A 17,405-nucleotide genomic window follows, 5' to 3' on the forward strand; every position below is an offset into this window, starting at 1 on the left:
CAATAGGTGCAGGAGGAGATGATTCGGCCCTTCGAGCCAGCACCGCCATTCAATGTGACCATGGCTGATCATCCAGTCGGTACCCCGTTCCTGCCTTCTCCCCATATCCCTTCACACCGCTATCTTTGACACCGCTACCCCTTGACACCGCTGACACCAGGAAAACAAAAATAATTGCACTACTATGACTGTATGCACGTAAATATATTTATTTATTGCTCATATTCTATGTCGCTCTTCTAGGGAGATGCTAACTGCATTTCGTTGTCTCTGTATTGTACACTGCACAATGACAATAAATTTGAATCTGAATCTTTGAATCGGAATCTTTAAGAGCTCTATCTAACCTTCTCTTGAAAGCATCCAGAGAATCGGCCTCCACTGCCTTCTGAGGCAGAGAATTCCAGAGTGGGGAGAGATTAAATAGGAACCCGAGGGGCAACTTCACACGTAGGGAAGTGGATACGAGGAATTAGTTGCCAATGAAAGTGGGTGAGGCAGGTACTATAAAAGTCATTTGGACAGGTACGTGGATAGGAATAGTTTAGAGGGACATATCCCTCTCACATTTGAAACTAGAGCTAGCTTTGATGGGGCATATTGGTCATCATGGATGAGTTGGGAGGAAGGGTCTGTTTCCGTGCTGTGTGATCCTGTGGCTCTATAACACATTTGGCTCAGTTTGATTATTGTATGTAAAACTATTCCAAACGCAAAATACTGTGGTTGCTGGATATTCAAAATTCCGATGAAACTTGATCGACCTGAAATGTTAATTCTCTTTTTCATTCCAGAGATCCTGTCTAACTCGTTGCAAACTATTTCCAGAATCTATTTCCAGATACTATTTGCATCATAACAATTATGGTCTTTTCATTATTCTGGTTACAATTTGCAGATAATTTAGTTGGATATTGAGGGAGAAAATGGCAAATCTATTAATTTTATTCTATGTTTCTTTCAAGAAGGATGTGTGTGTTATTGACGGAACAATTCTTCAGTGCATTGCTAATTTTCACTCGGAAAGAAAATTTGCAAAACAAACTTAAAATTTAACGGTGTATTGAAGACTAGGTGAGCACTTTGGGATGCCCCAAACTTGCGATTCTACCCCTTACTTGTGCCTTGCACCCCACTTGTACCTTCTGACGTTAGTTTAGTTTATTGCCACGTGTACCGAGGTATAGTGAAAATCTTTTGATGCGTGCTAACCAGTCAGCGGAAAGACAACATATGGTTACAATCGAGTCATCCACAGTGTACAGGTACATGATAAGGGGATAAAGCAAATCTTCTTCTTTTGCGTATGGCGTGTACAGCCTAAAGTTGTAGATCAAGGGTAGACATCCAGGCCAGGACAGCATCAGTTACTGGGTGGATGGCTTTGACGCCCCCAGGGAGAAGTCTCAGAGGGCAGTCATTCACAATGTGTGGGATGGTCTGGTCTGGATGTCCCCAGTCGCAAGCAGGGCTGTCTGTCATCCCCACTGATGCAGATGATGGGCTGTTCTTGCATGGAGGGTGCGGATTCTGTTCAGGGTTAGCCATTGCTTGTGGTGGAGGTCAAAACCCGGTGGTTTCACTGTGTGGGGTCTGTGATGTTGGCATCTTTCCAGGCTCTGTGCCACTCAGTCTTGGAGTCAAAGTCTTCCAGGGATTTAAAGGAAGACCAGAAGGGTTTGCGGGACTTCAGGCGCATGTTGGGCAGATGGTTCCAGTCAGCATGGATGGGAAGGTCAGGGTTAGCCTCGATGGTGCACCAATCTTTCAACATCCTCTCCCTTCTGCGTATGCTGGGAGGGGCGATATGAGAGAGGACATGGAGCCACTGCAAAGGTGTTGACTTAAGCGTCCCTGTGATGACCCGCATTGCAGAGTTAAGTACAGTGTCAACTCGTTTGGTGTGGCAGCTATTAGCCCAAACTGTTGAGCAAATCTCGGCTGTTGAGTAGACTAGGACTAAGCTTGCGGTACGGAGGGTGTGTGCATTGGATCCCTAGCTGTTGCCTGCAAGTTTCCTGATGATGTTGACCCTTGCTTTCATTTTATCAGCCACCCTCTTCATGTGTTCACGATAGGTGAGGGTGTGATCCAGGGTGACTCCGAGGTACTTGGGGAATTCTTCATTCTTCACCGGCTTACCACAAAAGGACACTCGGAAATTTGCATTGGCGAGCCGATTGCTGAGATGAAAGGCAGTGACAGTTGTCTTAGATGGGTTAGGGCGAAGTCGCGAGAAAGTGAAGTACTCCTCCATCCCCTTCAAGTCTTGGGTTAGCACTCTGCTGATATCCTCAAGGGCAGCTCCCTGGTAGGCAAGGGCAAGGTCATCTGTATATGCAAACTTCCTGGATGAGGTAGTTGGTATGTCACTCACATGAATAATGCAAATAATGTTTAGTGCAAGGTACTAGTGGGGAACAGGTGCAAGTGGGGTACAGGTACAGTGAGTGTATCCCACTTGTACCTGTTTCGAACGTACCTGTTTCGAACGTACCTGTACTTCAATTGTACCTCCCGTCCCACTTGTACCTGTACCCTCTCTTGTACCTGTATCCCACTTATATCTCTACCCCCACGTAGCTCTACCTTACTTCACCAGACTGATTCCTGGGATGTTAGGACTTTCATATGAAGAAATACTGGATAGACTCGGCTTGTACTCGCTAGAATTTAGAAGATTGAGGGCGGATCTTATAGAAACTTACAAAATTCTTAAGGGGTTGGGCAGGCTAGATGCAGGAAGATTGTTCCCGATGTTGGGGAAGTCCAGAACAAGGGGTCTCAGTTTAAGGATAAGGGGGAAATCTTTTAGGACCGAGATGAGAAAACATTTTTCACACAGAGAGTGGTGAATCTGTGGAATTCTCTGCCACAGAAGGTAGTTGAGGTCAGTTCATTGGCTATATTTAAGAGGGAGTTAGATGTGGCCCTTGTGGCTAAAGGGATCAGGGGGTATGGAGAGAAGGCAGGGATGGGATACTGAGTTGGATGATCAGCGATGATCATATTGAATGGCGGTGCAGGCTCGAAGGGCCGAATGGCCTACTCCTGCACCTATTGTCTATGTACCTGGACCCCACTTGTTGCACAGTGTACTGATACACGATAAAGGGAATAATGTGAATAACGTTTAGTGCAGGTACAGGTACAGGTACAGGAATGTACCCCACGTGTACCTGTACCTCACTGCACCTGTACATGACAAATAGACTATCTATAAATATAAATAAACGTCTGAAAGGTCCCGACCCCTCGCCATCGCCTCTCCCTGTGGTCCACAGACCCCGCGGGGTGACTCCAGCACTTTGTCTCCGACACATTTTCTCGGCTCTTCCACGACATTCTCGACCCTTCCAGCACCTGAGGCGGCGCGGCGTCGCGTGGCGTCACGTGACCAGGCCGAGCCCAACCAGTAATGCAATGTATTAAATGGCACGGGGGGTGTGAAAAGCCAAGAGTTGTGGTTGTCCTGGTGCCGCGGGGAGTGTGATTCTGTGGTGTTTTGTGTTTATTTGTCGGTGCCCTGTGCCCGGGGGGGTGAGGGGTGGGTGAGCGGCAAGAGGCAAGATGGCGGAGCGCGCGCTGCTGGAGACGCTGCTGCGGCGGCTGCAGGAGGCGGGAGATGGCGGCGCCGACAGCGCCCGTCTGGCCCACAGCCTGGACATCGACCACCAGGTGGTGGTGGGCGCCGTCAAGAGCCTGCAGACGCTGGGCGATGTGAGTGGGTCTGGGGAGAGGGGAGAGGCGAGAGGCGAGAGGCCGGCCACCGCCGCAGCAGCAGCTGTTGGTCTTCACCCCCCCCCCCCCCCCACGAGGGTGGTGGTGGTGGGGCAGTAAAGGGGGTATGGTGGGTGGTGGGATAAAGGGGGTATGGTGGGTGGTGGGATAAAGGGGGGGGGGTGGATGGAGGGGCAATGATGGGTGGTGGATGGTAGGGAGGTAATGGGGGGGGGTGAGTGGAGGGGAGGTAAAAGGGGGTTTATTGGGGGTGTAGGAGGTAAAGGGGGTGGAGGGGGTGATGGTAAAGGGGTTTAGGGTGGTGGGGGGTAAAGGGGGGGGTGAGAGTGGAGGGGAGGTAAATCTGGGTGGAGAGTGATGGGAGGGTGAAGAGGGGTATAGAAACATAGAAAATAGGTGCAGGAGTAGGCCATTCGGCCCTTCGAGCCTGCACCGTCATTCAATATGATCATGGCTGATCATCCAACTCAGTAACCCGTACCTGCCTTCTCTCCATACCCCCTGATCCCTGTAGCCACAAGGGCCACATCTAACTCCCTCTTAAATATAGCCAATGAACTGGCCTCAACTACCTTCTGTGGCAGAGAATTCCAGAGATTCACCACTCTCTGTGTGAAAAATGTTTTCCTCATCTCGGTCCTAAAAGATTTCCCCCTTATCCTTAAACTGTGATAGGGTGGTGGAGGAGGTAAAGGGGGGGTGGGGTGGGGTGGTATAGGGGGCATAGGGTGCTGGGGTAAAGGGTGGTGAGGGGGTAATTAGGGTGGAGGGGGTAAAAAGGGAAGGGTGGTGGGGGTTAAACGTGGGTGTTGGGTGGTAAGTAATTAGTAAGTAAGTAATTGTTATTTATATAGCACTTTTAAATCAAAATCATGTTGAAGCCAAAGTGCTTTACAGAGAAAAAAAATTAGATTACCATACATCCATATAAAACTAGACCAAGTGCAGACCCGTTGGGTCTGTTCCCCCAACGTGCGGTTGTGGGGGGGGAGGCGGCATGCAGCGTCACACACTAACTACCCCCCCCCCCCGCACTCATGCTAATTACCCCCCTTGATATTATATTTATATTCTTAATTTGCTCTTTTTACCCCATAACCACCCTATCTACTGACGCATAGCCCCCAACTTGCAGTCACATCTAGAGAGGGGGGGGGGGGAGGAGGGCGGTTAGAGAGTGAGGGCAGAGAGAGAAGGGGCAGAGACAGAAAGAGACACAGAAAGAGGGGCAAGAGGGATAGGGGGGTGGAGAGGAGGAGAAGAGGGAGGGTGGGTGAGGGGGGGAAAGGGGGGAGGAGAGGGTGAGAGTGAGGGGGAGAGAGAGGGTGCTGAGAGGGGGGTGAGGTGGGGAGCAGGGAGGGGTGGAGGGGAAGAGGGTAGGGGGTGTGGAGGGGAGGGGGGGGGGTTAGGGGAGGGACGGTGGTGGAGGGGATGGAGAGGGATAAAAAAAGGGGAGAGGAGAGAGAGCGTGGGAGAGGGGGGGGGAGGGAGGGAAGGAGAGAGGGGGGGGGGGGGGGGGGGGGAGAGGGGGGAAGGAGGGAGAGAGAGGGGGGGGAAGGAGGGAGAGAGAGGGGGGGGAGGAGGGAGAGGGGGGGAGAGAGAGGGAGACGGGGGAGAGAGAGGGATAGGGAGAAAGAGAGGGAGAGGGATAGGGAGAGAGAGAGGTGGGGAGAGAGAGGGTGCCATTTTACCCAAACCCCCCCCCAAACAACCATTTGCAGGCAGTGCTTTTTTCCCCTCAAACTAACCATATTTTCATTTTCAAACCACATTATGGGTTCACACAGCTGTGGAGACATTTGTTCAGTGTTATTCAGAACTCTGATTGAGGCACACCACTTGCAGAGACTGATTGAGGCACACCACTTCCTGGTTTTATAGTCCCTCCCCTCCTCTCCAGCAGGGGTAGCAGAGAGAATGGGGAATTTTGTAAAAACATTAATATCTCTGTCATATTTAATCGACGGGAAAAATCCTCGGCACACATGTGGGGGCTCTGAGCGAGGTGGCCAAAAATGACGGCCGTAGGTGGCGGCGTTCTCTCGGAAATCGCAGCACAGATTGCCAAAACCGGTCAAGAACAGAGTTTTAGTAATATAGATTTAAAAAAAGAAGAAAAAAAGACACAATACACTGTAGGATTCAACATGAATTTCCCCCCCGTCCCCCCCCCCCCCCCCGTCCCCACCCAATAGCAGAATCAACACTTTCCACTGTGAGGGAAGGCACCAAAAGTCCAGTCGTCCTAGTCCACCCGAGGTCGGGGCCTATTTGAGGTCTCCACAGCCAGTCGCCGCAATGGTTATATGTCTATAACATCGTGGTAAATGGTAAAGGGGTGTGGGGTGATAAAGGGGGTGTGGGTGGTGGGAGAATAAAGGGTGGTGAGGGCTTGATGGGGATGTTGAGTGGACCGGTGGGGGTTGGGTGAGGGGGAGTTTGGCGTTTGTTGGGGGGGGTTGTGTGGGGTTTGGGGGAATGTGTGAAGGGTGAGCAGGGCATTGTGTTGTGGACTTTGGGTGCGAGTTGATGGGCTAGCGGGTTTGAAGCGGTGTTCGCGTTAGGGGTACTCAGATTGGATGGTACCCTGTGTCTGGACCCAAAGCGTCACCTGTTCCTTTTCTCCAGAGATGCTGTCTGACCCAAAGATAGACACAAAGGCTGGAGTAACTCAGCGGGACCGGCAGCATCTCTGGAGAGAAGGAATGGGTGACGTTTCGGGTCAAGGCCCTTCTTCAGACTGAAAGTCACGGGAAAGGGAAAGGAGAGATATAGACGATGATGTAGAGAGATATAGAACGATGAATGAAAGATATGCAAATAAGTAATGATGATAAAGGAAATTGGCCATTGTTTGCTGTTTGTTTGGTGTGAACGAGAAGCTGATGCGACTTGGGCGGGGGAGGGATGGAGAGAGACAGAAGGCAGGGGTTACTTGAAGCTGTAAGCTGCCCAAGTGAAATATAAGATGCTATTTGCATTTGGCGTCACGCAAACAATGGAGGAGGCCGAGGACAGAAAGGTCAGTGTGGGAGGGGGAGTTAAAGTGTTTAGCAGAGAATGTTTAGTTTAGTTAAGGGATCCAGGCCAATTCGGCACAACAAGTCAGTGCCGACCTGTGATCCCCGCACACTAACACTATTCTACATGCACACTAGGGACAAATTTAAAGCCAATTAACCTACAAACCTGTACGTCTTTGGACTATGAGAAGAAACTCATAGCACCCGGGAAAACCCCACGCAGATCACAGGGTGAACTTATAAACTGTACAGACAGCACCCGTAGTCAGGATTGAACCCAGGTCTCTGTCACTATCAGGCAGTAACACCACCGTTGTGCCACCGTGCTGCCCCCTCAGCCTCAGAACAATCATGCAGAAACTGCAAGATATAGCAGGTTAAGCTGTTGGTTGGATTTAAAAACAAGGATAGAAGTTACTAACTCCAGATATTTTCTACCATCAATTAAAGTAAGCCTTCATGAATGGGGATGATGGGTAAATGTGATGGTGTGAGCTAGGATACAGATCTGCATGACCTTGGCTTTACATAAAATAGCACGAGGAAATCCAGCCAGGAATTTGGAGCAATAAATTGCTGGAGTCGCTCAGTCGGTCAGGCAGCACCTCTGGTGACATTTTGGGTTGGGCCCACAAAAGTATTGATAGGTGAGGGTGTAAGATGTGCCTGGTGGTTGAAATACTTTGCAGGCTGACATTTTGCAGTCGTAAGATGCTCCTTCAGAACGCTGGTGCTGGACTGATTATTGATGCTCTAACTATGTTGGATGCTCTTGCTTGTTCCCCTGCAGATAATTGAAGCTGAGCAGCGATCCTACAAACATTGGGAACTGACCGAAGAAGGGAAGGACATTGTGGAGAAAGGCAGCCATGAAGCCCGAGTCTTTGATGCCATTCCACCAAATGGAATTACTCAGAGTGAACTAATGGTGAGCATGTTATCCTGGTTTCTGCACGTCTTGGCCTGCCGTGAGTAAGATCAGACTCGCCCCTTGTGTCATTTAGATTGTGTATCCAAGAAAGGGCGGCACGGTGGCGCAGCAGTAGAGTTGCAGCCTTACCCAGGTCTGGCCCTGACTACGGGTGCTGTCTGCGGAGTTTGTACCTTCTCCCCGTGACCGCGTGCGTTTTCTCCGGGTGCTCCGGTTTCCTCCCACACTCGGGGGATATGGGGAGAAGGCAGGAACGGGGTACTGATTGGGGATGATCAGCCATGATCACATTGAATGGTGGTGCTGGCTCGAGGGGCCGAATGGCCTACTCCTGCACCTATTGTCTATTGTCTATTGTCTAAAGACGTGCAGGTTTGTTGGTTAATTGGCTTCGGCAAAAATTGTAAATTGTCCCCAGTGTGCAGGATAGTGCTCGTGTATGGGGATCGCTGGTTGGTGCGCACACACTTGGTGGGCCAGAGGGCCTGTTTCCATGCTGTATCTCTAAACCAGGTGTCAGCAACTTACGGCCCACGGGCCAGGTCCGAAATCATCCGCCCCGCAAGCGGTTTTTTTTTCAATTTGTTTTTGCGACCTGGGAACTGCAGCCATTTCTGGGGCACGCAGGCGACCTGGGAACTGCAGCCAGTCCCAGGGCAGGCAACCTGGACACTACAACCAGTCCCGGGGCAAGCGGCCTGGGCGCTACAGCTAGTCCCAGGGCACGCAGGAGACCTGGGAACTGCAGCCATTTCTGGGGCACGCAGGCGACCTGGGAACTGCAGCCAGTCCCAGGGCAGGCAACCTGGACACTGCAACCAGTCCTGGGGCAAGCGGCCTGGGCGCTACAGCTAGTCCCGGGGCACGCAGGAGACCTGGGAACTGCAGCTAGTCCCGGGGCACACAGGCGACCTGGGAACTGCAGCTAGACCTGGGGACGAGAGGGATCTGGGAACTGCAGAAAACTAATTGAAAAACACATGAAAACTAATGAGAAAAACACCACTAGTCAGTATGTATTATTAGGATGTATTATTACTAATTTATGTATTATTATGTATTATTACTAATTTAGTATGTATTATTACCTCTATTTATTAACTATGGCGATAGATGTGGCCCGCCATCTGCTCACAGACATGGGTCCTGGCCCCATGCAGAACAAGGTTGCCGATCAAGGTGGTCTCCTAATCTGAGGAAAGACATTCTTGCCATAGACGGAGTACAGAGAAGGTTCACCAGACTGATTCCTGGGATGGCAGGACTTTCATATGAAGAAAGACTGGATAGACTCGGCTTGTACACGCTAGAATTTAGAAGATTGAGGGGGGATCTTATAGAAACTTACAAAATTCTTAAGGGGTTGGACAGGCTAGATGCAGGAAGATTATTCCCGATGTTGGGGAAGTCCAGAACTAGGGGTCACAGTTTAAGGATAAGAGGGAAGTCTTAGGACCGAGATGAGAAAATCATTTTTTACACAGAGAGTGGAGAATCTGTGGAATTCTCTGCCACAGAGGTAGTTGAGGCCAGTTCATTGGCTATATTTAAGAGGGAGTTTGATGTGGCCCTTGTGGCTAAAGGGATCAGGGGGTATGGAGAGAAGGCAGGGATGGGATACTGAGTTGGATGATCAGCCATGATCATATTGAATGGCGGTGCAGGCTCGAAGGGCCGAATGGCCTACTCCTGCACCTATTTTCTATGTTTCTATGACCCCTGCTCTAAACTAAAGTAAACTAATCTACAGCAAATGCATTTTCAGTAGGGTGGTTTACAAAGTGTTAAGCTCTGCTTCCATGATAATTTTTTCCTCCTTTTGCGCAGAAACTCCCAAGTGGAAAAGTGGGATTCAGCAAGGCCATGTCTAATAAATGGATCCGCATTGACAAGACTGCTGAGGGGGGACCTCGGGCCTACAAGGCTGTAAGTGGACACCAAACTTCCACCTTGTGTGTGCCGTCACTTCTGGGAATATTTTGTTTGGAAACGGGATTCTAATTCAGGCAACACATGGTCCAGAGAGGCATGGAAATATTTCTGGTTGTCTACCAAACAATGAATTGCTCTGCAATTTCTATCCCCAACCTAACTATGATAACTTTCAAATGCTGATTAACTGCTTTGTGCTTCCATCGACCCCTGTTCTGTTTCTCTTTGCCCCAAATTCAGCTTTTCTTCCATTATGTGCAGAGTTTTGTCTTGGACTAGTTCAAGTCGAATGAAGTTAAGTTTATTATCACTTGCACAAGTGACAGTATTTTTGTCTACGTTGGGTAGCTCTGGGATGACTGGATTTCAATATGAACAGACATTATCCAGAGCCTGGGTGGGATGTTGTACCAACTCTGGTGAATCTTGAGTCTTCCCAGCAGGTGGCTTAATAATGAGCTTGGCAACATTTGTCCACTTGACTGGGGAGGTGGAGTGAGTGGCAAGTAAGATGCAAACTAGGAGGTGAGAGCTTTTCCCTCAGACCCACTGCACAGAGAAGCAACATTTGGATAACATAGAATCTTGAATGGGTCGAAGATAGACACAAAATGCTGGAATAACTCATCGGAACAGACAGCACCTCTAGAGAGGAAAGGGTGACCATATAATAACAATTACAGCACGGAAACAGGCCATCTCGACCCCTCTAGTCCGTGCCGAACACATAATCTCCCCTAGTCCCATATACCTGCGCTCAGACCATAACCCTCCATTCCTTTCCCATCCATATAACTATCCAATTTATTTTTAAATGATAAAAACGAACCTGCCTCCACCACCTTCACTGGAAGCTCATTCCACACAGCTACCACTCTCTGAGTAAAGAAGTTCCCCCTCATGTTACCCCTAAACTTCAGTCCCTTAATTCTCAAGTCATGTCCCCTTGTTTGAATCTTCCCTACTCTCAGTGGGAAAAGCTTTTCCACGTCAACTCTGTCTATCCCTCTCATCATTTTAAAAACCTCTATCAAGTCCCCCCTTAACCTTCTGCGCTCCAAAGAATAAAGCCCTAACTTGTTCAACGTTTCTCTGTAACTTAGTTGCTGAAACCCAGGCAACATTCTAGTAAATCTCCTCTGTACTCTCTCTATTTTGTTGACATTTCGGGTCGAGATCCTTCTTCAGAATGGGTCAATCAACATAGTTTGAAAGTACAAAATCAATAGGGCTCTCCGAACCACAATCGATCCATGATTACCTCTGCCAGAGTTTCCTATCCCATGCTGTCTGCCAGTTCTCCATATTTACTTTCTAAATAACATTTCGATTCAATTAAATTCAATAATTGCACATAACCATTAATCTATTTTCACTACAGCTGTTGAATTTGGAGATACAGCATAGAAACAGACCCTACGGCCGACTGAGATCACACTGACCATCCCTGCTCATCCTCGGTCAAAGTTATCCCACTTTCTCATTCACCCCCTGCACACTAGGGGCAATTTACAGAGGCCAATTAATGTACAAACCCGAGGATCTTTGGGATGTGGGAGATTACTCAGATAACTGAGGTCAGGATCGATCCTGGGTCTCTGGCACTGTGCGGCAGCAACTCTATCTGCTGCACCGCCATGTCGCCCAGTGGCTTTTCTCAGTGGCTTTTCAAAGATGCTAATTGCCCTGCTGTTGACTTTTTTGTTTTACTGATGCTGTGGCACAGGAAATATAAAATAATAGATTTGAATAACCAAACTTGTTCTCATCTAAAGAACAATGCTCATATGTAACTGGCCTTTCCCTGACAGATGGATAGTATTGACGATTCGGTCAAAGCCAAGCTGCTGCTGGTCCAGCAGGGTAAGGACAACGCCTTGGAAGACAAGGAAAAAAATGAACTGAAAAAGAGGAAGCTGCTGAGTGAAGTGTAAGTCTTCCAAACATTTTCTCTCCTTCACCAAAGTACAAACCGCTGGGGGAACTTGGTGGGTCCAAATCATGAGGGGAATAGATAGGAGTACAAGCACAGTAATGAGGAAAGATCGGAGAGGCTAGAGAAGATGCAAAGTGCTGGAATAACTCAGTGGGTCAGGCAACATCTTCAGAGAACATCAATAGAAGATTTGATTTTTTTTTCTCGCTTCCATCACAGTGAGGAATGTGGAGGAGTCACTGTGGTGGATGTTTATGTTAAAATGTATTTTGTGTGTTCCGTTAATTTTTATTTGATTTGGCAAATGAAATTCCTCGTATGTTGCAAAACACACTTGGTTAATAAAGTATTATTGTGATTGTGTTGGTATTTCTAGTTGGGACCCTTCCATTAGGGGGCGCCGTCCTGTGTGGTATGGCTGCCCAGTCTGTTTTTCATCTTTTATCTTATTTTTAGTTAGTTGAGTGTTTTGTTTTTAGGAGTTCTAGCCTTTTAATGTGGGGGGTGGGGTGGGGGAAGGGGGAAACTGCTTTCTAGGGTCTCCTACCTGGTCGGAGAGGCAGCTTTTCTCCTGGCTCCAGCGGGCCTGGAGCCGTGTTTCCTGTCGGGGGCAGCCCTGTACCTCGGCTTCAGCGGCGGCACAGCGCTGGAGCGCTATCGCGGAGCGGAGCGGGCGATGCCTTGCCCGGGTCGCCGCGCTGGAGCTCCGGTGAGCTGAAGTCCGCCGAGAAAAACATCGCGGAGTTGCGGGTCTGTGGAGCGGCCAGCCGCGGGCGGCGGCGCTGAACTTAAACATCGTGGAGCCTGTGATCTCTCACCGAGATCGCCAGTTGTGGAGCTCCATCCGGAGCTTGTTGGCTTCGGAAGCCGCGGCCTCCAGTACTGAAGCGGCCGTTCCAGGTGTCCCAAGCCGCTGTGAGGATTCTCCCGACGCCGGAGCTACATCACCCGGCGAGAACGGCCTGGAACATCGGGCCTCCGTAGAGGCGACTGTGTAGGCCTCAATAGGCCCGACTATGGGTGAACTGGGGATGGGGACTGGACTTTGTGCCTTCCCCCACAGGGGGAACCATTGTGGGGGGATGTTTTTATGTTTATTGTTAAATCTCTTTAATGTTATGTCTAATCTTTATCTGTGTGCTGCATGGCAAGACAAATTTCACTACACCATTTGGTGTACGTGACAATAAATGTCCTTTGTCCTTGTCCTTTGTCATGGTGAGTGAAGTCTGAAGAAGGGTTCCGACCCAAAGCGTTACCCAAAATGTTCTCTGAAGATGCTGCTTGACCCGATGAATTACTCCAGCACTTTGTGTTGTCTTTTGTAAACCAGCTTCTGCAGTTCCTTGTTTCTACTGGAGAGGCTAGATCGGTCCTCTCTGGAGTACAGGAGCTTAGCAGAACACGGATGAGGTGTATAAAAATATGTACAGATAGGGCAAACCTGCAGGAATCTTTTCCACATTTCAGAGGTAGATAAAGCTAGAAGGTGCAGATTTATGGTGAGGGGAAAGAGATTTAGAGAGCGGTCTGATTGGGATTGTTTTCATCCAGAGGGTAGTGAGTACACGGAATGCAATGTTAAATAAAGTGGTGGAAACAGTCACTGACAGTATTAAGAGCCTAGCTGAGCAGTTGAATCACCAAGGTTACAGGCCAAGTACTGAGAAATGGCATTATATGCATGGGTGCCCATTGTTTGACCTGGATATGGTGGCTGAATGATCCTTTTACTTGAAATGCATCCGTGTTTTTAGTTTAGTTTAGAGAAACAGCGAGGAAACGGGCCCTTTGGCCCGCCGAGTCCGCGCCACAAGGCGATCCCCGCTTACTAAAATGTTACAATTTTAACCAAGCCAATTAACCTACAAATCTGTATGTTTTTGGAGTGTGGGAAGAAACCGGAGCACCCGGAGAAAACCCACGCGGTTACAGGAAGACTTTTGTCTGCACCCGCTGAGTTTCTCCAGCACTTTTGTCCCATAGATGCTGCTGCACCCACTGAGTTTCTCCAGCACTTTTGTCTACCTTCGATTTTCCAGCATCTGCAGTTCCTTCTTAAACACTTTGTCTACTCCACTACGAAATCTCCTCAAGGTATTCCTACTTTGAAGAAGTTCTCCTCCTCTCTCCGGAGACAGTTTCACAACCTCCTCTCTAACAGCACCCCCTCTGTGATTCCCCCTGCCCTCCAACTCTACGACGAGTCTGAAGAAGGGTTTCGGCCCGAAACGTTGCCTATTTACTTCGCTCCATAGATGCTGCTGCACCCGCTGAGTTTCTCCAGCACTTTTGTCTACCTTCTGAATCATTAAGTTTTCTAATCGGCCTAGGAACTTTCAAACCTTCATACATAGATTTATTGAGAGAGTTCAGCCTCTTCACTGTTCCTCCTAACATTACTGCTTACCTACTGGGTGATAATAAGCGCATCAACTGACATAAAGAGCTGACATTGTAGTAAAAGCACACCTAGCAGCATCTGATCTTAATTTAGTTCAGATTTCCAGTATTTGCAATTTGTTGATTTGCATCCACTCGCGTCTGCAATTAACTTGGTTGCCATTTCCCAGTGCCAGACAGACTGAGAGAAGTTCCTTAATGTCCCTTGTGTCTCAGCAGTTCATGTTATGTTGTGCCCTTAATCAGAAAAATGTTGGAAGTTGCTTCATATGAGTCCCTGTTAAACAAAATGTTATGCCAAGCCAGACAAGGAGTTAAAAGTTTGTACCTTGAACGAGAGAGCATTAGGGAGAGAACCCTGGAGCATGGGTGCAACAGAAGGCTTCTTATTGAGTCCTAGCCTGTGGACGGTGTGAGGCCGGTAACGGCTCCTGGCTCGTCCGGATGGAGTCTTCTTGGAGTCTGGTTGCTTGTGAATGAATGGAGCCCAAAGCGGGTGGTAAACTCCATCTAAGGCTAAGGCATGATAGAGTGTCGTAGCGGCAGAGTTGCTGCCTTACCATGGCAGAAACCTGGGTTCGATCCTGACCACGGGTGCTGGGTGTACGGAGTTTTTTATGTTTGTGACCACGTGGGTTTCCTCTGGGTGCTCCAGTTTCCTCCCACGCTCCAAAGACGTACAAGTTTGTAGATTAATTCGCTTCTGTAAAATTGTAATTTGTCCCTAGTGTGTAGGATAGTGTTAGTGTGCGGGGTGATCGGCGCGGACTCGGTGAGCTGATGGGGGTGTTCCACGCTGTTTCTCTAAAGCCTAAAGAAGACACAACAACCTAAAACGAGAGAGGAACAAGAGACCAGGATTTAAATGTACAGCGATCTGAAAGGCTTGTCGGTCTCTGCCTGAATATTCCTCTTTTTCAAATTAATTTCCATCTTTTTAATGCAATACTGAGATTTTTTTAATCATGGTTTCATCACCGTCTAGGCTGTCTTCCCACAACCGTAACTAACCCACAGACAACCCCCCCCCCCCCCACCTCCCTACTTCTTTCCCCCTACCTTGTGGGTCCTGTGCCTCTCCTGTATTCACAACCATTTCTCCCCTTCCCCCTCCCCTGCCATCCATATTCCTACCACAGGCTTCACAGTTCGCACCTCTTCTATCCTTATCGCACACCTTTTGTCTTCTCATCTCTGGACTTTCTTCTACCCTCTGCCTACCAACCCCATCACCTGTATCCACCTATTACTCTCCAGACCTTGTCCTGCCCCTCCTTTCTTCCAGCTTTGTTTCTCTCTTCCCACTCTATCATAATTATTCTGAAGAGGGGTCCCGACCTGAAACATTGTCTATCTATGTTCTCCAGAGATGCTGCCTGACCTGATGCATTATTCAAGCATATTGTGTCTTTTTTTGGCAACCAACATCTGCAGTTCCTTGTCTCTGCATTATCTTACCCATACTTCTTTTTAATCTCTTAGATAATTGCCATTCTGAGCTTGTTGGCTTTGGGGATATTTGTGTGTTGCATGAGGAATATTTAAAACAGTTCTCGCATGATCAAAGCTTTTTGACATGATAAATGAGTTTTGCATGATAGAACTACCTTATAATGTTTCAATTACAGACTCACGAGACCACTCATGCACAAAGAAGCTATGAATCAAGCAGAATAATAACTTAGTAATTTATTGTGGGCGCTGTTCTGGCAGCAGCCATGTCAGCAGCGCGTCAGTTTTTCCAGCTTTGTTTTATTTTTTAGTATGTTTTAAAGTGTGTATTCTGTGTTTCTTCGTGTGTTTTGTGTGGGGGGTGGTGTGGGGGGGTAAGGGGGAAACCGCTTCGGTCGCCTCCTCCACGGAGAGGCGACATTTTCCAGGTCGCCTCCCCCGCGGCCTAACATCAAGGATCGACGCGGCCTTTCCCGGAGACGCGCCCGGGGCTTCAGCGGCGGGCGCAGCGTGGACTCTCGTTGTGGAGCGGGTGAGCCCTCGCTGGGGCTCGCTGGAGGGGAGCGCTCCGTTTCGCTGGCCCGGGGCAGCCGGCAGCCTGAAGTCACAGCCTGAAGCCGCGGTCTGCACAGCTCCAGCTGGTGCGGCGTCTACAGCCCTGGATCCCTCGTGGGGGACCCGGGGGAAGAAGAAGCCATCACTGCCGGCCCGCGGCCAACTTCTACCGTGGGCCGGCATGGACTTACCATCACCCCTGGAGGGGAGCTTCGACCGCCGGCCCTGCAGTCTACGGTGCTTCTGGCTGCGGCAGGGACTTTAAATCTTGACCGCCGGCCTGCGGCCTACAACAACTTAAAGCCGCGGTCTCCGGTGAGGAAGAGCCGATCCTGGACTGACTGGACTCTGGTCCTGTACACGGGGGGGGAAATGGAGGAGGACTGGCCAAATTGTTGTGCCTTCCACCACAGTGATGAATGCTGTGGTGGATGTTTGTGTTACAGTTTTATTGTGTGTTCTTTATTATTGTACTGCTGCTGACAACCCAAATTTCCACCAACCCTGGTTGTGTGGCAATAAATTATATCTATCTATCTATCTATAGAGCCAATGACAACTATTTTCTCTCAACCCCTAAATCATTCAGGTGCTCCAATTTCCTCCCACATCGGTGGCGCAGCGGTAGAGTTGCTGCCTTACAGCGCCAGAGACCCGAATTCAATCCCGACTACGGGTGCTGTCTGTACGGAGTTTGTACGTTCTCCCCGTGGCCGCGTGGGTTTTCTCCGAGATCTTCGGTTTCCTCCCACGCTCCAAAGACGTGCAGGTTTATAGGTTAATAGGCTTGGTATAAATGTAAAATTGTCCCTAGTGTGTGTAGGATTGTGTTAATGTGTGGGGATCGCTGGTCAGTGTGGACTTGATGGGCCGAAGGGCCTGATTCAGCGCTGTTTAACCAAACTAAACTATCCCAGAGTCATGCGAGTTTGCAGGTTAATTGACCTCTTTTAAATCGCCCCTAATGTATTAAGAGTGGACGTGAAAGTGGGATAACATAGAACTAGTGTGAACGGGAGATCGATAGTCAGCATGGACTGGGTGGTCAGAAGGGCCTTTTTCCTCGCTGTTTCTCCAAACTAAAGTAAATAGGAATGTTGAAATGCCAGTCACACGGGTTGGTTTTGGCTTTGGTGTTGGTTTATTAATGAAATCAGATAATGCTACTCATTATTATGGACCTCCTAATAACAGATTTTGGTTCTAGCAGATGGAGTGTACCCACTGTAATCAAACAGCACTGTCTCTCTAAGAATACACTGGTAGTTACACTGCAGAGGCCATTGAAACTGACAAGCCATTGCTTCGATTGAACTTAACTCTATGAAACAGTGTTTATTTAGTACTTAGTACTAATATTTACTACTTTTAGTTTACAGTAACAAAAATACATTTTTAGCGGTTAAAGATAAGTTTGTACATTTAGCTAGTT

At 48.7% G+C, this 17,405-nt stretch overlaps 1 protein-coding gene across 1 annotated transcript in view; it reads left to right on the forward strand.

Annotated features, from left to right (window-relative positions):
* Positions 1-3,372: 3,372 nt before the first annotated feature.
* Positions 3,373-17,405, forward strand: part of farsa (phenylalanyl-tRNA synthetase subunit alpha) — a 50,307-nt gene continuing 36,274 nt past the window's right edge. Inside the window, exons 1-4 of the mRNA XM_033012298.1 lie at positions 3,373-3,720; positions 7,555-7,692; positions 9,523-9,621; positions 11,439-11,557. Coding sequence (XP_032868189.1) covers positions 3,571-3,720; positions 7,555-7,692; positions 9,523-9,621; positions 11,439-11,557 — 506 coding nt within the window. The 5' untranslated portion in view covers positions 3,373-3,570. The remainder of the gene's footprint in view (positions 3,721-7,554; positions 7,693-9,522; positions 9,622-11,438; positions 11,558-17,405) is intronic.

Source organism: Amblyraja radiata, chromosome 35 (genome assembly GCF_010909765.2).
Source record: "Amblyraja radiata isolate CabotCenter1 chromosome 35, sAmbRad1.1.pri, whole genome shotgun sequence".
NCBI classification, from domain to species: domain Eukaryota; kingdom Metazoa; phylum Chordata; class Chondrichthyes; order Rajiformes; family Rajidae; genus Amblyraja; species Amblyraja radiata.